Raw genomic sequence first — 21,864 nt, forward strand, 5'->3', positions numbered from 1 at the left:
ATATACCAATTTCACTAAAGAAAAAACAAAAAATATAAGAATTTTTTAATTATTTTCTTCACATATACACGTTTTTATAAAAAATAAATAATATTACAATTTTATAAAAATACAATATAAACAATATATTTATAAATAAATAAATAACATATATATATATATATATATGTATTATATACTTATAAATATATAAAATATATCGGATTGGTACTTCTCGATCGGATAGAAGGATCGAATCTGATTGGATCCTATCATCTGACCCGAACAGGGGTGATCCGAATTCAACCAGATAGGATCGTATCTCAGATCTGATCATGATCCATTTGCACCCCTATCCCGCTGCTAAATGATTGCCAATTGATCGCTTCCATCCATGATCGCAAGCGTGGCCAGCTTCAGCTATATTGATCCTTCCATAATAGATTATGGCCTTGATGGGGCAGTGTTGTGTATCCTTAGGTTAACAATATGCAGTCCTCAGAAGGAAAATAACAGACAGAATGTTTCCAGTTTCCGCCACCGCTATGATAATGATGAACACCCCAATACCAGAAGTTAAAGTGACACACACCCAGTTTCTATTCGAACAGATAAATCTCATTTATTGATTATGATTCCTACCGTTTTTGGGTCCCAGATCACATGTCCAAGACGCAGTTCAAAACTCTTAGCTCACTACTTTCATATCCCCTGACGAGAGGGAATTCTGTGCATCTTTTGCTACATTTTTGGGGGAAAAACATACCAGCAACTGAACCAGTTGAAAATACACTCCTCACCGGCTCACTGGGGCTCTCTGAGAGGATCACTGTCAACAGAGGAAGGTTAGCTAACATGGTAAAACATCAGAGCTTGTCTTTCGTTTTTCTGTCGTCTTCTGGAGGGATCGACACAAACTGCAAGATCCTCTGAACCTGCACAACATCAACTCGGAACTTCTCAGCAATCTGGTGTGCATCCATGGGCCCCTCATGGTCATCAGCTTTGCCTTGATGCAGGAGAAGGATCTGTCGGAGCTGAGCCACATTCAATGTCCCCGCAGGAACTGGCCTTTCCTCATACCGACCAGAGTCTGGCTTTGTATTCCGGAGCTTTGGCATGGGCCGGTTATACTTCTCCACAACAAATGGCTGCATTTAAATCCTAGAAATGAACCAACAACTCACAGAGTACGAATAAGAGTATTATTGTAATATTTTCCTTGTGTTTCTAAGAAAAAATTATGAGCATGATAATAAGCATGCAGTAATTAAACTAAATTAAAGACCTTTGAACCATGTCCTTGCATTTACTATACATAATGATTCCGAGAATTAACATTCCACGAGTCCCATTATGAAAAATATGATGAGTTGAAACTTAAAAGTTGACCTTATTAATCATTATGCTCTTGAACACCTATAAATTGTAAGTTATAATCTGGTGTGTTTTTAGCTGCTATGGGTAAATCTGATGTGGCAGATAGTCAAGTCATCTTCATTTTTTGGATTAACAGACCCCCCCCCAGGTTGGAAATAACCTTTTTTTAGCATCTCTAGTAGACTAGTAGTACTGAGCTGCTGCCGAATCCACCTGAAGATTCACTAGCCAACTCAACATTTATTTCTAAGTCCTATTTCTATTTATTTCATTCAATGTTCAGTCCTCAGTTGTTCTGTATAGCCTTTATTCCCCATACTAGCCAACAGCAGCTTATTGAATACATTGGACATCCAATAGATTAGTTGAATTTTCATAAGCAGAGATTCTTCAACTCAATTTTTTATTACAACAATAAAAATCTTCTAAAAAATTCACTAGTCGACTCTAAATCTAATTTTGAGTCTCATTTATATTTTCACAATCCATATTTAATCCTTGGTTGTTCTGTACAGCCTTCGTTCCCCACGTTAGCCAACAGCAACTTATTGAATCTGTTCAGAATCTAGTAGACTAGCTGGATTTTCACCAGTAAAGATTCTTTGCATCTTGATTTTTATTGCAACAACACCACGCTTCGAAAAATGAAACTTTAGTTTGGTTGACCTACCTCATTTACTGATATCAGAGCAAGTTTGTCCTGCAGAATGCTTTCTAAAACAAAATGACAAGGTAAGAAGTCTTGTCTAAATTGAGGCCTCAACTGGTAGAGTGCTTTGAAATGGTAGAGTTGCTTATTGTCATTGAAAGCAGCATTGAATAGAATTTGATAAACTATGGATAAGTCAATAAGATGAATAATGTCAATACAAATTGGGGGTAGTAGGTAAATTTCTTTTTCAGATTCTCTTAAGGGCAGTATAATGGGACCATATCTTGGACTTCTGTGATCCCAAGAAGCATGTTTACATCTTTGATAAGATTCTAAAACTGAATGCTTAAAGTATGTCTATGAATCATCTTCTTTATTCTTTCTTTCCCTTTTTTTTTTGAATAACAGAATTTTATTAATATGTAAAGAATCCTAGCTGTCCAAAAGAGATAGCAGGGAAGGTACAAAGACAGCTACCACAGAAATTTGTACAAAAATATAACCGGTTACACTTGAACCCCTGGCTCAAGCATTTCCCAAATGAGCCCTTCACAATTGACTCCAATCTTGCTAAACTATCAGCAAGGGAATTAGCCAATCTGGGACCAACATTTTGGCTTCCCTTACCATAAATTTGAATGTCCAAGTGGTTCTATTTCCAAATTGAGCCATGTAATAACTATTTTACAGTCTATGCATCATCCTCTTTACAACACAGAGATGTGATGAACATGGAATACGAATAAAATGAGCTCAACATATTTACAAATGTCATGTGAAGGATCAACAGAAGTCCAAACCAGTCAATTTGCAGCACCATGATCCCATAGTTCAATGGTGACACGCCCTAATAATATTTTGATGACCCTTATTTGTCCCGCTGTACTACGCATGCTAAAGATTTCACAAATCACTAAAAAAAGGCTGTTACCTAATGTTGGTCCTAACTATCTGGGGTCTAGGAAGGGACAGACTGGATAGAGACCTAACCTTTGACATGTTTATGCACCAAGGGGCTGCTCTTGCACTTGAACCTGTCTTCTCATGCTTTTCAACCTACCATTACAGGTCCCTATTTGACAAGTCATTGTGTGTACAGAGAGAGAGAGATTTGATTAGCCACAAGTATTTAAGTATCTATATAAATATATTAAGCTGAAATGTGTACGAAGGAAAGCCTGAGGATGCAAGAAATAGAATCTAACAGTAACTTTTGCCTTTTTTCCTTTGAAATTACAGGAAATGCCACATAAAGATAAACCTTCTTATGTAATTGACTTGTTTTTTTTTTATCAATGTAACTGACTTGTAATTGCCTCTATGGTATTCGAAAATTGCAAGACTACCACATATAAGACAAACTTTCCAATTTATTTGACTCTATGATATATATATATATTTGGATCTATAACACTTTCATTAAATCATCAATAGAAGATTTACAAGAGGAAGCCAAACACACTTATCTTCCAAGAGCAACAAAGGACCTCAAGAAAAGGAAAAAACACTAAAGTTATAGCTTAGCCCAAAACAGTGAATCCCTTTCTACCCATTGTTTAGCTAAACCATCAACTAGGGAATTAGCCGATCTTTTAACCCAGCATATCTTAACTTCCATTTCCCGCACCAGCCACTTAAATTTCCTCCTCTCATTGTTGTACTTCCATAAGCCATTGTTATCTTTAGTCAGCCACCCTATCACCATCTCTGAATCCCCTTCAATTATGAGTTTCTTGATGTTCAACTCCTTAGCTTTTTGGACCCCTTCCATAACTGCAAAAATCTCAGCTCTAAGGGAGTCACCCACCTCAATTGGGCTTGAGAACATGGCAGAAATGACCCCATTCTCATCCCTAAAAACACCCCCAACCCCGATCATCCCAGATTTCCCCTACTACACCCATCAAAGTTTAATTTCAAGAATCCAATAGGTGGAGGGGTCCAAGACATACTCATTACTGGCTTGGTCTGTGTGCAATTTGCAATTTCACCCCACTTCCTCAACATGTCATCCACAGTGTAATCTGTGAATAGCTCCAAAGATTTCAGCCACTGTACAACCCTAATATGTATGATAACCCTCAGATCTGCTGCTCCTCTCTTAGCCCTCTGTGAATAGCTCCAAAGATTTCTTCCCAAAGTGTCCAACATACTGCAGTCCTTAGTCCTCTCCACATGGTCCTTCCCCTTTTTATCCGCCACCTGAAAAAAGGGAAAAAAGGCCCTACAAGTCTAATGGAGGATTCCAGCTACATCCAAATAGGGAGAAAGCCCAATCCCAAATTGACCTTGCAAGATGGCAAGACACCAGTAGGTGAAAACCAGTCTTCCCATCCGCTTTACAAAGAACACACCAATGAGGTCACAAGCAAGTATTGGGTCTCTTCTTTTGGAATAGATCACCCGTGTTGATTCTTTCCAGATAGGCTTTCCAACAAAAACTACCAACCCTAGGAGGTATTGCTCTGCACCAAACCTCATCAACAGGGAAGGGGGGAAAGTAGGACTGGTGGACTGACTTCAAGACTTTAAAGAAGGAACCACAAGAAAAGATGCCATTGGGGGTAGGTGTCCAAATTCTAAAATCCGCCCTCTATGATATTTGAAAATTACAAGAGTGCCATATTTAATTATTTACGATTTTGACATCCTATAAAATAAAATGCCATCCCTCTTCTCTCTCACCTAATTCTCTCTCCTCCTAAGCTCCTATTCTTTATCTCATTTTTTATTTATTCATTTATTTTTTTATTATTATCTAAGCATTTATTTATTTTATTATTATTTACAATTATGCCATCCTATGAAATAAAATGAAATCCCTCTTCTCTCACCTAATTCTCTCTCTCTTCTCCTATTCTTTATCTCAACTTTTATTTATTTTTTATTATTATCTAAGCATTTATTTATTTAATATAATTAAATAAATTATTTATAAATCAGTAAAATAAAGGAGATTTGACATTGAGAGAAAGATTTTAATAGAAAATGATTTATTTAATTTATTATTATTATCTAAGCATTTATTTATTTAATAAAAGTAAATAAATTATTTATAAATCAATAAAGTAAAGGAAATTTAACATTGAGAGAAAGACTTTAATAGACATTTATTTTTTTAATTATTATCTAAGCATTTATTTATTTAATAAAAATAAATAAATATTTATAAATCAATAGAATAAAGGAGATTTGACATTGGGGGTGGGGGGGGTGGGGGGGGGACCCATTGGGGTGGGGAGTGGAGGGGGAAAATATACATGAAGAGTGGGGATTTGCTGGGCCATAGGGGGGCCATGGCTCCCTGGGCTCCACTCCTAAGGTTGGGATTAAACCTATTCACAGGCCACACTAGGCTTTGCCGCCTTTATATCAGCAAAACATATTCAGGCTTAAGCCTAAGCATGACCCGACCATCAGGCCTAGATCTTGAGCCCGAGTTTGACCCCCCATATAAACCCCTAGCCCAACCAAGAAATTGAGAAAAAAAAAAGATTTGTAATCTTTATTTAACAACAAAATTGATATATTTATATTAAATTGACTTCAAAAGTGAAAATTTTATTTATTTATTTATTGTTTTATTTTATTAAATTAAATATATTATTATCCATAATTTTTTATTTATTTAATTCAACATGCACCCAATATTTAGGGTTGTCGATGGGTCGGGTTTAGCTCTAGATAACTTGGACCAATCATGTCCTAATAATAAATGAATATTTACTTATATAGTTCATTACATTAAATAATTGATTTATTTATTTTACAAAAAACAAGTAAATTATTATCCATAGATTTCTATTTATTTAATTTACTAAATTATTCAATTAATTAATAATTTATTTTACTAACAAATTATTTCTCTTTTTCCTTGAGCCTAATAATTTAGGCAATGTTTTCAGAACCGGACAATCGAACCAGAAAAACTAGGAACCAACCACCTGAACGGTTCCGTTTAAACCCAAAACCGCTTTTTGGCCAAAAAATCGTTGATTCGGTCAATGAACCACTAACCTGGGCAGTCGGACCGTCAAACTGTTCAACCTGGGAATGGTTTTTGGTCGTTTTTTGGGTTTTTATTTTTTGTTTGAAAGGGCTATCCATTCAGACCAGACGGTCAGACCATTCGACCCGGGAACCGAACCCCAAAATGATTCCTTGTCTGGTCTGGTTTTAAAAACCTTGAATTTAGGTCTATCAATAGGTTAGGTCTATGTTGGGCAGGGACGAAGCTAGGAATTTTTTTATGAGGGGCATTAAAATCTAAGTGGATTGGGGGGTAATTTAGTGCTATCAATAGGTTAGGTCTAGGATGGGCAAGAGCAAAGCTAGGAACTTTTTATGAGGGGTGCCAAAATCTAAGTGAATTGTGAGGTAGGGGGAATAAATATGGATGGCCATTGGGGGGCAACCATTGGGGTGGGGAGTGGGGGAGGGGGGAAATATAGATGAAGAGTGGAGATTTGTTGGGTTATAGGGGGTCATGGCTCCTTGGGGCCCCCTTGTCTCTACCCCCGGGGTTGGGATTAAACCTATTCATAGGCCACGCTAGGCTTTGCCTTTATATCGACGGAACATATTTAGGCCCAAGCCTTAGCAGAATCGAACCATCGGGCCTAGATCTTGAGCCCAAGCCTAACCCCATATAAAGTCTAAAGCCCGACTAGGAAATTGAGAAAAAATATTTGTATTTCTTTATTTAACAACAAAATTGATTTATTTATATTAAATTGATTTCAAAACTGAAAATTTTATTTATTTATTTATTATTTAAATTAATTAAATTAAATATATTATTATCCATAAATTTCTACTTATTTTAAGTAAATCTTTTTTCCTAACAACCTTTAATTAAAAAAATTACCTTTTGCAAATTCATCTTTTTCTATACAATAATTTAGCTTTTGCAAGCCCTGCAACGCAGAGCCTCTCCACTAGTTATCATATGGAGCACAAATTCATTCAATGTTCTTAATTCCATTCCAAGTTTCTGCAATGGATTCTGAACATTGTATCTGATAAAGGTGGAAAGATCCAAGAAATGAAATGGAAGTTCAAAAAGAAATCAACAAAGAAAAGGAAGAGATGCATAAACTAGAGAATGATGAGAGAAATCACTACCTGTAAACAAATAGAAGAAGAAAAAAGACAAAGTATTGCTGCAATCAAGAAGCACTTCATCTAAACTTGTCTTTCTTTTAAGCTGGGGGTGGGGGTAAGGAAAATGGATCCAGCAGTTTGTCCCTCTAGTCACAATCAAAGTTCATAAAAAAAGTATCCAATCACTTAAAAGAATGAGGCAAATCAACCAACAGTTTGTCGCTGAGTGACCAAGCTAATCTGTGCCACCAAAGTCTTCAATTACCTTACTCTGGTGCCATTAGAAAGCCTATTCAGTTTCTCTATGAAATGGGCTAAAAATCATGAGATCCATATTGTGATTTGAGAAATTTAAAGCCAATTTACAGATTACAAATAGGTCTGCGAAAGAAATCACTATCGTCAATTTTTACTGTTAGCAGTAAGTGTATTATATTGAATTTAAAAAAAAAAAAAAGAACAAACATAAGTAGAAAGACAATGACTTGACGCAAAAAAGATAAGAATTGAGGGAAGCTTAGGACATAGCAATGAGAATTACCGAAAGAGCTAATTTCTCAACAGATCCCTCCGATACTAGATTATAAGCAATCAAATTAGCCAACCTAAGAAAATAATGGACAAGGGCTTCACTCTACATATCAAACATAGCTAATTTCTCAACAGAGTCCCCTGACACTAGATTATAAGCGGTCAAACTGGGTGATCTAAGAATATAATGGACAAGGGCTTCACTCTACATATCAAACATTTAAACTGATAGCATAATCTCTAAGGATCCCTAGATCCACCATATCAGAAGCTGATATCTTCCCTTGATACATGCACTCTGGTAGTCCATTGAGACTAACAATTTGGTCCCTAGATGCATAATAAGATCTTGGCCTTTTCTGAACCTTGTACCTATCAGTTGCAAGTATGTTAGAATCCCTCCCTGTTTCCAAATGCTCCTATATATGGTCCCAGGTTGCCTACAGAACATCCATTTGCATCTATTTTGATGGAGTTCTACAGGAGATCACAAGAAGATTGCCTCTGCCCTACAAATAGAGGATGTGATCCATGTGCCCTACTCCTTAGTAATTGGGCAGGGCACATGGATCATATCCATCCCACCCTGAATTGCTCAACCTGTCCAGCCCAAAAATTTGCAACCTAGATATAAGGTTTTCATCCAAGCCTGGCCTGATCTAGGCCCATATCAGGCTTTACCATAATACAGTGTAGGCCCAGCAATAAAACCTTAGACTTGGAAAAACCAGCCTGGCCTGGGTTTAATGTAGTACATCATAATATATAAATGTGTGTAGAATGTTGGTTTACAATTCTAACTCCATTTAAATTTCTAACTAGAGGATCTATAATGATTTGAAATATGATAACAAGTTGGCAATTGGTAAAGTAAGATTTTATACATACATACATACATACATACATACATACATACATAAATACACACACATATATATATATATATACACTAAACATTAATCTAGAGTTTAGTTTATGTTTCCATAGATTAAATGCCTCAATGGTTTATGCAGGCAAGACCAGGTGCCTGGCCCAGCCTGGGCGCACAAAGCAGGTATGGAAATATATTATAGGCCCAGAGTCCCAGCCCCAGGGTGCTCTTGCACCCCTATCAAAAACTGTGGCCTGGGCCTGGCCTGGTTAACGATCATCCCTAACCCACTTCCTTTAAAAGTTCTGTACCTAGTGAATTACTCTAATATTGGGCAGCTCATTTATTTCTTAAGAGGATTTTGTTTAATTCTAGAATAGTCTAGCATTTCTTTCTTCCTGATTTTTTTGATGAATTTCTATCTTCCTGATTTTTTTAATGAATTTCTTTCTTCCTGAGTTTAATATCTAAATTCTTTTATTTTTGATAGTTAAAATAACTTTTATTAATAATCAAAGAATGAATGATTACATATGATACATAGAATGTACAGCATTCTTTACTTCAAACCTTAGTTTTCCTTGCTTAAATTTTGAATCTTCTCAATTTATTTTCTATTGACCACTTCATACCCTCCCAGGCAAAGTTCCAAAGTATTGATACACCTCGATACGCTGAAAGGGGTGTATAGGTATTTTGAATAACACATTTCCTGCAACCCTGTCGCAGGATAAACTCGAGACCCCCCAGTGATTTTTGAACACACCAGTGTTCAGTGAAAAAGACAAAACATCACGTCAAACCGGTGACAGATTAAAGCACTGGCGTGTTCAAAACTCACCAGGGGGTCTCGGGCTTGTCCTGAATTGGAGGTTGCAGGAAATGTGCTCTTGGTATTTTGCACCTAACGCGTGTCTTTCTCTTTTAGTTTTTTTTTTTTTTCAAAAATAGGTCAGGGGTAGGCCTTAGGTCTGTCTACCACCTGAAATAGGTAAAATGGCCAAAGGGTTATATTTGATGTTTCGAGCACCCAACGATATGATGCGATGCACCCAATACAGGTTGTATCATGTCGAAATTTTGAACCTTGCTCCCAGGACCCCCCAGATAGCCATATAGCCCAACCACTTCTTAACCTAGTTTGTCATTCAATGATCTAGTCTTTCTATTAGACAACACCACCTTTGCATATTTGAAATACTAGTCAATAAGTTTTAATTCTCAGCCATTTAGAACTTTTTAAATCTTTACCTCATTTGAACATTTAGCTTAGTTGTCATTCCTTATCTAAGGAAAAGGGCAACTTAAGACAGAGTTGTCCTACATCGACACAACTACCAGCTTCCTCAAGAATTTGGTTAGTGGCACTTTTGACTTTAGCATTGTCATTTAGAACCAAAGTTTTGAATCAGCTTGGTTCTACAAAAGAAAGAAGGAAAGTAACTCAGTAACAAAAATGAGAACTTATATTTCCATTTATCAGATCTGATCAGGAAGAGATCCAGTGAGATTTTCTAAACAAGAACTTTATTACCAGCATAAATGGAAAGAGAAGTAGTCCAATTTCATGCCTTGCACAGCATAAAGAATCACAATACTACCAGACAAATTGGAAGCAGAGTTAAGTTTAGGTTTCATGGTTAAAAAAGAGAAAGAAAGAAAGGAAGAGAATGGCTATAAGCAGGTTCAATAAAAGCTCCTTTAACCACAATCACAAACCCCTGGATGATGCTCCTACAAAAGACTGAAAAGAGTTATAAAATCCCAGGACCTTGCCCTCAATCTAGTTTGGTTTCGTCATTAGATGTCATATTCAACAAAACCAGATTGCCCAGGATGATCCATTTGAGATTTACTGCTTTCTGTGACCCAGGGAATTCTGAATGACCTAACCATGTTTTGCTTCTTCATTTATAATATCCACAAACACTTAAAAGGCTAATACTTACATTACTTCAAACAGTTGCAGATCTAGAACCTTTGATCAATGGGGGCAGGGTATCCAATGATAGGATGGATGCCCAATAGGGACAAGGAAAATTGTCATCTCTAGGTTTGAGAAGATGAAGTAGATAGATGAGATTGAGTTGTCGAGGGATGTGAAATGGGGAAAAAACAAAAGGACAGAAAAAACGTAAAAGTTAAAACCCTAAATCCCAAACCGCATAACTTGGTCAATATGGAATATATAGAGACATAGGTGTCATTCTTGTATATTTTTTCTTTATTTCTTACCTATTCACCTCTAAAAAAATGACCCCTTATATTTAAGAAGCCAAATGTTATTTGACCCCCTTTTCTGAGTGGGGGCAATTGTAAAATAAATTAAATTAAATTAAATCTCTTCATAATTTTCATAACTATATAAAACATTTTTCAAATATTAGTGGGGGCAATTGACCACACTGATTTCTATATAGATCTGCCACTGGCTATAAAGAAAACCAAGTAGGAGTTCCTTAGGGGCTGTTTGTTGGGGAGATTTCAATGGGGAGTGGGAGTGAGGGAAGTCGGGGACTGGGTGAGGAGGGTTTGGAGGGAGGTGGGTGGTAGGCGGTACAAAGGTGAAGAAGATGGCGGATGCCCTCTTTCTTTTCATTCTCCCTTCTAAAGAAGATGCTGGTTGGATCCTCAGAAATGGCCCTTGGAGGTTGGGGGGAAACCAACTCTTTCTTGACTTGTGGGGGGCTAGTGCCGGATGTTTTTACCCAGAAATGGAGAACGATTCTATTCAAGACAACCCAACATGGATTAGGGTTTTTGGCCTTCCTCTAATCCTCTGGTACCCAAGCATGATAAAGGCGATTGGGGATAGATGTGGGGGTTTTTTGGAGAATGATGATTCTCCGATGGAACTGGAAACTTGTGAGTGGGTTAGAATGAAGGTTCGAGGCGGTGGACATATACCCAATTGTGTGGAAGTGGTGGCGAGAGAGGTTCCCTTTACAGTCAGAATCTGGCAGGAGATCCTTCCATCGGCTAGAAGATGGAATCCTCTGAAGATAGGGGAGGATAAGGAGGATTCTAAAACCTTCATCATTGAAGACGTCGAGGAGAGCCAGTCTTCCAAAGAGCGAGAAAGGGAAGTGACAATTTCTGTCCCCATGTCAGCCCCAGGGAGATGCCAAGTTGCCCATCGGTCGGTTTACGGCGTTCGGGAGGAAGTAGATGATGAAGAGAGAGGGAATACTGACTGTCAGAATCATACTCAAATGGATGATAGGGAGAATGCTTCGAGAAGACCTAGAGTTGGGGAGATTCAAATGTTGGAACCTGTACAGGAGAGGGGAGTGCTGGCGGTGGATCAACTAAAAAATCTCATCAAAGAATGTATTGAGGAGTTACAAAGAAAGCAGGTGGTGAACAGATTGGCTGTGTCAGAAGAGGAAAAACAGATGGCTGTTGAAGACCTCCCAGTCCGCTCAGACAATCAGGAGCATACCCAGAACCGTAACTTGGGTTTTCTGGGCTCTACCTCACATTCGCAGCAGGATAATAAAGAAAATTCTATCAGAAAGACCAGGAGCGAACCCAAACCTCACCAGTGGAATCAAAAGGTCAATGACCAATTTTTTCTTGGGCCTCAATAGCTTAGTCATGCTCTGAGAAGTTCTGGGCTTTTTTCTACACCAGTTGAACAAGGATCTAGATTCCGTGCCTTATCGTTGGAGCATTCTGAAGACAATGCGGTGGTATATATTTCTCCTAGTCAACAATGGCGGCAATCTTTAGAGACAGCAAGTCTAACTCCTAGTCAACCATCGGCCTTACAGGGGAGGAGACATCTACTCCGGCCACAACCCACAAAGACAACCTACAAGGAACAGAACAATTCCCAGCAACAGGCTTGGATGGCAAAGAAACAGAGCTAGCGACTCTGGGAGGTAAGGTTGGTATGGCGGGGTCTTCCTCTTCCTGGGTCTCATCAAAATTATTGGGGTTGGGGAAGTTTTTGGGTGTGTCTCTTGATGGGCTGGAGGAAGAAACTGTGAAATTTTTGGAAGGGATCGAGCGTAGAATTCTTATGGAAAGGGGAAAGTTAGCTGCGAAGAAGGAGAGTAATACCTCAAGAAAAAACAAAGAAATGATGAGGCTGATCTGGAGCTTAAATGACAGGACGGGAAGCTACGAAAGGGGGGTAAGAATCAATAAGAAGTAGGAAGAAAAAAGGGTTGGGTTCTTTTTGTAGAGTTTTTTATGGATTTGAAGATTTTATCTTGGAATGTCAGAGGGTTGGGTTCGGGTAGGAGGAGGTTAGTTGTGTGTGAGGTTATCAAAAAAGCAAAATCTCAAATTGTTTTTCTTCAGGAGACAAAGCTGGAATGTTTGGATGCTGGAACTGTGAGGAGCATCTGGGGGGAGGATCATGTGAGATGTAGAGCGAAGGCGGAAGGGGTAGTGCTGGGGGTTTGATCACTCTTTGGGACCCTACTGTGTGTAGACTTATTTCATGCAGGGTGGATTCCTTTTCCATCTCTATGGTTATGATGCTGGCTAATGAGAATACTTTCCAAGTTACTAATGTGTATGGCCCTACTGAAACAAATCTCAAAGGCATCTTTTTGGAACAGCTTGAAGCAGTGAGAGGTTCTTCTTCTCTGCCGTGGGTTATTGGTGGGGATTTCAACATTATTTTATCAGTTGAAGAGAAAAACATCAGGAGTAGGAGATCAAGGGGTATGGGTCTTTTTGCTGAATTTGTTAACAACTTAGAGCTGATGGATCTTCCTCTCGTCAGGGGAAGTTTCACTTGGACCAACAATAAAGACAACCCAACTCTTGTCAGACTTGATAGATTTCTGGTTTCTGAAAACTGGGATGATCTCTTTTCAGATTTCAAGCAAATAATTCTGCCGAGACCTATCTCAGATCACACTCCAATTCAGCTCATTTTTGGAAGCAGGAACAGGTTTAAAAGTCTTTTCAAGTTTGAGAATGCTTGGTTTGAAGAGACAAGTTTTCTGTCCCTTTTGGAATCCTTTTGGCATGAAGTGCAAGCCAAAGGGTCAAGTTCCTTTATTTTAGCTAATAAGCTGAGGGCTGTTAAAGAGAGGCTGAAAATTTGGAAAGTGGAAAATAATTTGAATGCTGAAACAGAGAAGAAGGCCTGTCTAGGTCTTATTGCTGAAATTGATAGAGCAGAAGAAGTTGGTCCAATTTCTGAAGAGCTCAAGCTGAAGAGAATTCAAACGAAGGCAATTTTTGACAAGTTGGCAGTCAAAGAAGAATTAAAATGGAGACAAAGAGCAAAATCTGAATGGCTGAAAGCGGGAGATAGGAACACTCACTACTTTCACAAACTGGCAAATGTAAAGAACAAACTTTCCACTATCAACAAGCTTATTTGAGATGATAAGGTGGGTGATACAGATACTGAAATCAAGGTAATTGCTACCTCTTTCTACAAAAAACTCTATAAGGAGAACTGGAAATATAGACCTTTTTCCCATTGATCTCACATTTAAAAGGCTTAGTGAAGATCAACGGATTTATCTTGAAAAACCTTTTTCTAAAGAGGAGATCAAGATGGCAATCAGCAGCTTGGACAATGAGAAATCTCCTGACCCAGATGGCTTCTCCAATTTATTTTATGTTAAGTGCTGGGATTTTGTGAAGCAGTATATCTTAAATGCCTTCCAGTCATTCCATTCTAATGCATCCCTTCAAAAGAGCCTGAACAATGTCTTTATTACTCTCATTCCTAAAATTGAAGGGGCAGTTCATGTCAAAGATTTCAGACCAATTAGCCTTCTGAATAGCTTTTATAAGATTGTGGCTAAAGTCCTAGCTGAAAGGATGAAAGGAGTTTTGGGCAGTGTGATCTCTAAAAATCAAAGTGCTTTTGTGCTGGGTAGGCAAATGATTGACTCAGTTCTTATTGCAAATGAGCTGTTGGATTCAAGGATGAGAGAGGGATGTCCGGGTTTGGTTTACAAACTAGATATTGAAAAAGCCTATGACCATGTTAACTGGAATTGTTTAGACAAAGTCTTGGAAAAGATGAACTCTGGACAAAAGTGGAAGAATTGGATGAAAGTTTGTGTCTCTTCCCCTAGATTTTCTATTCTGATCAATAATCAATCTGCAGGCTTTTTTGAGAGCTCTAGAGGGTTAAGACAGGGAGATCCCCTTTCTCCTCTTCTCTTTATTTTCTTATTTGCCAGTGTGCCTCCAACCAGGATGTCTCGGTTGCTGATTCTTACTCAATTTTGGGTAATGAAGTGGTTTGGGCTCCTCAGTTCAGAAGAGGTCTTTTTGACTGGGAAATACAAGAAGCTTCAAATCTGTTGGAAACTCTACAGGCTCAAATCTTTGGCCATAATCAAGATGACCAGTGGATTTGGAATTGGTTCAAAGATGGTATTTTTTCAGTCAAAACAATGGCTAATTGATTTGGTAGCAGAGTGGCAGTGGAAGGTTTTCCTGCAAAACAGATTTCGAATCCTATCTGTCCTTCTAAAGTTAATTTTCTTATCTGGACTATGGCTTTGGACAAATGTCTGTTCCACACCAATCTTGAAAGAAGAGGGCTGCAGATTCAGGATAAGTCTTGTGTCCTATGTGACGACCATCTGGAAACTACAGACCATTTATGCATCCATTGCCCGTTTGCTGCCCAGTGTGGCATTATTTCTTGAAGACGATGGGGATTTGTTGGGTCATGCCCAAATCAACTAAGGAGTTACTTTGCTATTGGAAAATCAGCAATTTGAAGAATAGAGGGAAAGTGGTATGGACCACTATTCCGGCAGTTGTGATTTGGGCCATTTGGTCTAAGAGAAACAACAGAATTTTTAATCAAAAGGTGAGAGGGGCAGAGGATATAGTTCAGCTGGCTGTTGGTAAACTGATTTCTTGGATCTCAGTCACTTCTGAATTCAGAAACTCAAATGTAACTCATCTATTGAGAACTCAATCAATCTGGCGTCTGTAGTGGGAGTCTTTCAGACCTGCCTGTTTATGGGCAGGTCCTGTTCTGTACTTTTTTTGAGTTAATTTTAATAAATTTACCTTACCTTTCCCAAAAAAAAAACAATGTCTTTTTTTTAAATTTACTATGTTTTTGCATATTTTTATGTTGATATTTCTTTCTTTTTTTTTAGAACTAGAAAGGTAATGAGATTCAATAAGCAGTATAAAATCAGGTTTACAAAGAGATTTTTCAAACTTTTTCACATGTTACATTTTATTATTACACACTAATACATTTACACATAATAGATATATAATGCATGCATATACAAATGCAAGCATATACATATACATGAGCATGCCCACAAACTAGCATATGAATACACATACATACATATCATCAGTGTTTTAGAAGGCGTGGGAGGTGTATGCCTGGAGGTTCCAGGCAAGGCACCCCCAAAATGCCCTGAGGCGTATGGAGAATTGGTTTGTTTCTCTATGAATTCTTTCCTTGCTTCTCCATATGCATCAATCTGTATCTTGAGCTTTGATTATTAACAGGGTCAGTTCTGGATCTGCAATTTGAGTTCCAAACATCCTATTGAAACTGGGTTAAGACAGGTTTTACATGTTCTGACCCAAAAAAGACCCTAACTGATTACGTAATGCATATATAACACATAATAAAGATACCCCAACATTTTTGTACATGTTTCTCATGGTTTACTTGTAATAACTATATATGATGTTTACAATTAACATTTATAGGGGGCATATAAAATATTTTGAGAAGAGAGAGCAAGAAATTTAGTAGGTTTACTGTCAAAATACCAATCTAAAGGCTTGTCAAGTACAATTGGGTCTTATCAGGTCAAACCTAATAAGCCATAAAGCCTAATTAATAATAGGGTTGGTTCTGGGTATAATACTTATAGACCCTATAGGATTTGGATTGGGGTCAGGTTTGTTTGTTTTCTTATTGGATTGGATCCTGGTCTACCCTAACCTGGGCCAGACCCAATTGGTTGATGGCTCTACTATTGGCCAGCCAATTAAACTGTTGACCCAGGACACAACTATCCATTAAGAAGAAAAACCAGAAACAATGCCAGATAACCAAATGCTAAAATAGGAAAAGAAAACATGTGAAAGCAGTGAAGTACAAGCTACTTAGAATCACTATTTGAGAAGAGGAACAACAGGAGAAATAGGTAGTTTAAGAAATATAACCTTACGGATTTTTAAGTCATGATGGACCATAACCAGACAGCTTCAAAAGGACCTGCCGGTTTAATAAATTAAGGGACCATTGATGAAGTGAAGCCAAGAGGGGTCATTTCTTTGGTATTATGGAAAAAAACTCAGGCTGACAAGTTTCAGGATGTAAATTCAAGTCTGAGAGTAGACACTTCATGTAAAAAAAAAACAAAACAAAACAGAGGTTAGGTCCACAACCCATCCCTCTAAGACGACAGATAGTTAGGACCAACAACAGGTAATGGCCCCTTTCTTACAGTGAAGCCAAGGTCCGCATGTAATGCTCACATGCTAAATTGCATGTAAAAACCAAATACCAAGGGAGAATAAAAGTATAAGTTAGCTAAACCAGCAAAAACCAGAGCATCACAGTTCACAGGAAAAGAATATGAGCATTACTTATCGCCTTTTGGTCCTTTATTAACCAGTTTGCAATAAATGAAAGGAGTACACTAAATGCCTCAATAGGAGCCATATTCCATAAGTCCAATGAGAAAAATGCTCATAAGAGCCTTGATTACAAAGAGGAAATGGTAGCTAGTGGTTACCATAAAGAAACTCAAGAAGCAAGATCATTTGTGGTATGTGGATGTTATCAAAGAGTTTAAAAATCTTTTTTGATATAATTTAATGTTTAAAAATAATGATATATATAAAACCACATGTTTTTTCAGTCTTTTCTCAGTCAAGATTGATATAAAACTAATGAAAATAGTAATAGAATCATAGATTCATCAAAAGAAAAAGTAGCACCACAGGAGTATACTCAATTCATAATACCATTCATAAGAAGAAGACCTCGTATTTTCATGAAGAGAAAAGTAATAGAAATACTACTTTTAACTTTAGCAGTCGTTATAGTACCACGAAACTACACTGTATGTCCAGTTTAATAAATTTATCAGAACCAACCAAATAGAGTTTAGAAGCCTTGCACTTTTCTAGTCACTAAAATCAAGAGTTTAGTGACTGAGAAAATATACAGCAGAAAGTTTCAGAACCTTACCTCTCCCATTTCAAGTTTTCCTCCAGGTTTTGATCTAATTCTACCCACCATCTGACTAAGCATGGCATCATATCCTGGATCTCTCTCTTCAAGGACATTATCTCTATTAATCCTTGGGATATTATCTAAAAACAGAAAGACAAAACCAATTAGAAAAAATATCTAGTAGAATTTCTTAGTCATAATATGCTGAAGGGAAGTAAAACACATCCACCTCCTTTATACAGAGAAAAATGTATTATGTGTTACAAAATGATTTCAAAATGGTTGAATCTCCAATATTTCAAAATGGTTAATACATAATCTGTGTGGAGTAGAATGGTTGTAATTAGGTAATAATGATTAAAAAGTGTGGCGGAGATGCAAATGTTGATAAAGACAGCGCTAAAACCAGAAAGGATTAGGTTTAGAAATTGATGCATTCATGGGAATTCAGGAGTAGCCTTGACGAGTCACAAAATGAGTGAAAGTAGGCAAATGTTGCTGCATGCTCATAAAAGACCACCAAGCAGCAAACACACCAGTAAGAAGTGAGATGTTGCAAGTGGTTGGGCCAAAAAGGGCATGGTCGGATGTAGTGAGAAAGATTTGGGAAATCAAAACTTAACAATGGATGTGGCACTTGATAGAGTTGAACGGCAGAGCAGGATTCATTTAGTTGATGTCATAGTAGAGAAAAGGCTTTGTTGAGTTGAGTATGGACTTGGCTTGAGAGTCACATCTGCAAGAAACAGTTTGATAAGCTACATCAAGGGATAAATGCCAGAACTTTGAAATTTTCCCCTCTTCAATTTGAAGATCATTTACTTGGAAGTTGACACTACATCATATCTTAATAAGATAAACAACTGCAAATATCATACTAGTGGAAATGACAAGCTAAAAGTCTATTACAGAACAAATGTGATTGACTTCCTCATACAGTTGTGTTCTACCAAGCTCTATCCCAGCTCTATGGAATTGCCTAGACCAAACCTATTTTGTTAATCCACTTTATCATGGGTGAAACAGGATTCAATGTCCTGTTCTTGAAGAAGCTTATAGGGATGGCATGAAATCGTTAGTAAGACATTCTAATAAGTAGTCAATCACAGAAAAAGGTGGAACGGGAAAAGGAACTCTATGCAACCCGAAATATAGACTATAGAACTTCTGACTGGAAAAGAGATTTAAATAATACAATGCGAAGAATAAATCTTATAGTGCAAGAACTTAGAGCATCTAGAGATTCATCGAAAAAAAAAAGAACTTAGAGCATCTAGAGAGCAGGACACCACATCAATCATACCTAACAGATTCTAGCTGAATGAGGACATGAGCATATGAGGGTTGCCACTTGCAAAAAAAAAAAAGCCCAAGGTTAGGAGTGTTTACACCTCCCAATACCCAGGTATATTTTCAGGTGAGAAGCTCAAGTGTAAATGGGCATTTCCAGCATGAATCAAAAGACGGAGCCCAAATTCATTTGATGCCACATTGCATCAGGGGAAGTAACATGTGTAAATTAGATGTCTGTTGCAACCTTCAGCTATACTTTTACTTGTGAAAGCGCTTATTACTGAAAACCGACCGCTATTTAACAACAGTGGAGATACCAAGAACGGGACTCTCAAAAAACTGAAAGCGGACCACTATTTAACAATTAAAATAAGGGGATATAGGATGAGAAAAATCGTCAAGCAGTCGAATTGATTATAAGTGGAAGGAATAACTCCGTTCAATAATGTAATCATACAAATTGATTATTGATGGACTGCGGCAACTCAATACACACTGAAACTCACTCACCGGAATCGGTAGGACCACCGGCTCCACCTTCCCCACGGTTCTTCGCATCCTGCGTCGGCTCAAAGGAGACCGCCGGGGACCGCCTCTCGACGTTCTTGACGTGTGACGACGATGCCGCCGGAGGGTCCTTGATCGAGCTCCGGGCTCGTCCAGAGACTCGACGCAATGCCTGTCCCATCTCGTCTTCCTTATAGAAAAGCGACTAAGAGTTGACGCCTCGGATGCATAAACCGCATGGGTACATGGACTATCTACGCGAGTGTCTGTGTGTTAAATAACTGAAATTGAATTGAATCAAATTAGCGTCAATTAGGGTTCTGCTTCTGCCTGTGGTGCGGAGAAAGGGCAATGCTAGTGCTAAGTGCTAACCTGGTTTTGGAGCGTGGAGGGAGAAAAAACCGCTAAAACAGGGCACTGATCTCCTCGTATAATGGATTAATGGCTTAAAATTTTATGAATTACAGATTTAAAATTGGGGTTGTAACTTGCAACTTGCAAGCCCGTCTCCACGTAGCTTCTTCATCTTCAATCCACGTCTTTTCTTAGCTTGTCATTTACTTAGACACCCTTACATATATAAAATAAAACTACCTTTTAATTTACATTTTATTAAAACATTTTTTTTATAATTTGCAATTACCATACCTTTCTTATTCAACCCTCCATCCATAAACTTTTGTATTTTCCGTTGGGAATGGCCACGATCTCTTAAAACAAATGAAAATGTGAAAAGGCATGAGGCATAGACCCATGTTCTTTATTTCAAAAAACTCTGAAGCTCCATTCGCTCTTGCGAAGTTACTCTTGTAATTGTATTTATCCTATTAAATGTTTTCTAAAAAATACTTAATTGGATAACTGCATTTATGATTTTATCTATGTTTTTTTGTTCTCAAGTAAATAATAAGACAATGACCATTTTGGTCATAAAAATGTCATTATTGAAAAGGGTAATTTTGTCCCATTTAAGACAATTTTCTCCTTAAATGAGAAAGTTATTTTCTCCTTATGTTCGGGTGGTATCTGAGCTGGCCAAAGATGTTGCGTGGCGGGTTCTGTGGCCACCCTCTTTGGACCACGTTAGCATCGTCATCTAAAATTGTATAACAAAAGAGCGTGAACAAAAGGAGTGTTTCACACAAACAATGAAGCAAACTCTGCCAAGGAAAGGGGAACCCTCTGAAGACCTCAACTGATAACCTCATCCTGACAACTCCAAAAGCCCAATCCGACTAGGACATGGATGCTTGTCTAATAGGCATCTTCCACTCAAGGTAAAGGACTCCTGACTCTCCACTCACTCAACACCCTTTCTTGTTACCTCCTTGGTTCAGACCAACATCCTTCCATTCTGCTTGTCCCAACCGATCACGTTCTCTTACTGTGGTTACAGATCTCTTTGGTGTACGACTTCGTCCTTCCACCTCGTCTTCATCCAATTGGCATGACTATTTGACTACGTCCTCGATTCCGGCCACCTCGGATCAGACAACATCAGATTGGTGTCGTCTATGGGATATGCACAAAAAGTTGATACCCTAACCTCATACCGTACGTTGAAAATAATCATACCTAGAAACACATCAGACCACTCTGGAGCCCGCTACCCACCTCGGGGATCCCACTCACTCCGCAACTCTCCACCTCAAGAGACCCAACCTCAGACGGCGGTCGACCCACACAATTCAATGCCATGCAGCAAAAGGTCGAGCGCATTCTCGCTATAGTGGAAATGTTGGGACAATCAACACAAGCTCCCCCAATCATCTTGTCGCATAGGTGCCCATGATGGTTGATCCTCACACCTAGGACCCCAAAAGGCACCACGCAGATCGGCAGAAGACCCAATCAGACTACAACATCTTCAATCGTCTCGAAAGTTTGATTCTTGATCACAACCTCAAGCCTACAACACTCACAGCAGATCTCATCACTCTAGTGCCAGAATTCCAGTGAAAGAACAACTCGGCCAACGCTTACAATAGCCCCTAATCTCAATAGTTGAATCTAGCTTGATATGAGACTGGCAAGCAACGCCCAAGGTAGAGAAAACCATGAACGCAGCCCTGGCAAATCAGGACGCTGAGATCAGGAAGTCGTGGGAAAGGTTGCCCGAGCTAGAATGTAGCCAGGCATATCGCAATGCAGCCCCTCTGGCGGTCCGACCAATAAAACAACGCTGCACAAAAGAGCCTGTCTTCGTGCAAGAGATCATGGATGAGCTCCCTTCTTTTAGATGGCAACCCCCTCAATTCAAGAAATACAATGAGGCCTCGGACCTTAACGACCACCTCGAAAGGTTCAAGGGAATAATGATGTTGCACAACTCGTCTGAAATGTCTCATGTGCAAGGCCTTTGTCGCAACCCTCCATGGACTCGCCAAA

At 38.4% G+C, this 21,864-nt stretch overlaps 1 protein-coding gene across 2 annotated transcripts; it reads right to left on the reverse strand.

Moving 5' to 3' along the window:
* Window positions 1–575: 575 nt before the first annotated feature.
* On the reverse strand, window positions 576–20,028 carry LOC148861577 (dynein beta chain, ciliary protein). 2 transcript variants are annotated; one of them, XM_088985096.1, is made up of 4 exons: window positions 19,849–20,028; window positions 19,480–19,757; window positions 17,692–17,816; window positions 576–1,130 (listed from the first exon to the last, which is right to left on the reverse strand). In XM_088985096.1, the coding sequence occupies exons 2-4, from the start codon at window positions 19,655–19,657 to the stop codon at window positions 846–848; spliced, it is 588 nt and encodes a 195-aa protein (XP_088841222.1). In that variant the 5' UTR covers window positions 19,658–19,757; window positions 19,849–20,028; the 3' UTR covers window positions 576–845. The 2 variants fall into 2 exon arrangements, with proteins under 2 accessions (XP_088841222.1, XP_088841221.1); XM_088985095.1 differs by having other exon boundaries at window positions 19,480–20,019.
* Between the last annotated feature and the right edge of the window lie 1,836 nt (window positions 20,029–21,864).

Source organism: Nelumbo lutea, chromosome 4 (genome assembly GCF_056320005.1).
Source record: "Nelumbo lutea isolate HS-2025 chromosome 4, American lotus-T2T, whole genome shotgun sequence".
Classification (NCBI taxonomy): Eukaryota; Viridiplantae; Streptophyta; class Magnoliopsida; order Proteales; family Nelumbonaceae; genus Nelumbo; species Nelumbo lutea.

Bases quoted from the DNA above. Each gene is read 5' to 3' on its own strand.
- LOC148861577 (XM_088985096.1), bottom strand. From the start codon at position 19,657: ATGGGACAGGCATTGCGTCGAGTCTCTGGACGAGCCCGGAGCTCGATC. The intron at 17,817-19,479 runs GTGAGTGAGTTT...TTCTGTTTTTAG, and splicing joins CGGTGGTCCTACCGATTCCG to ATAATATCCCAAGGATTAAT. The intron at 1,131-17,691 runs GTAAGGTTCTGA...ATTTAAATGCAG, and splicing joins GAAAACTTGAAATGGGAGAG to CCATTTGTTGTGGAGAAGTA.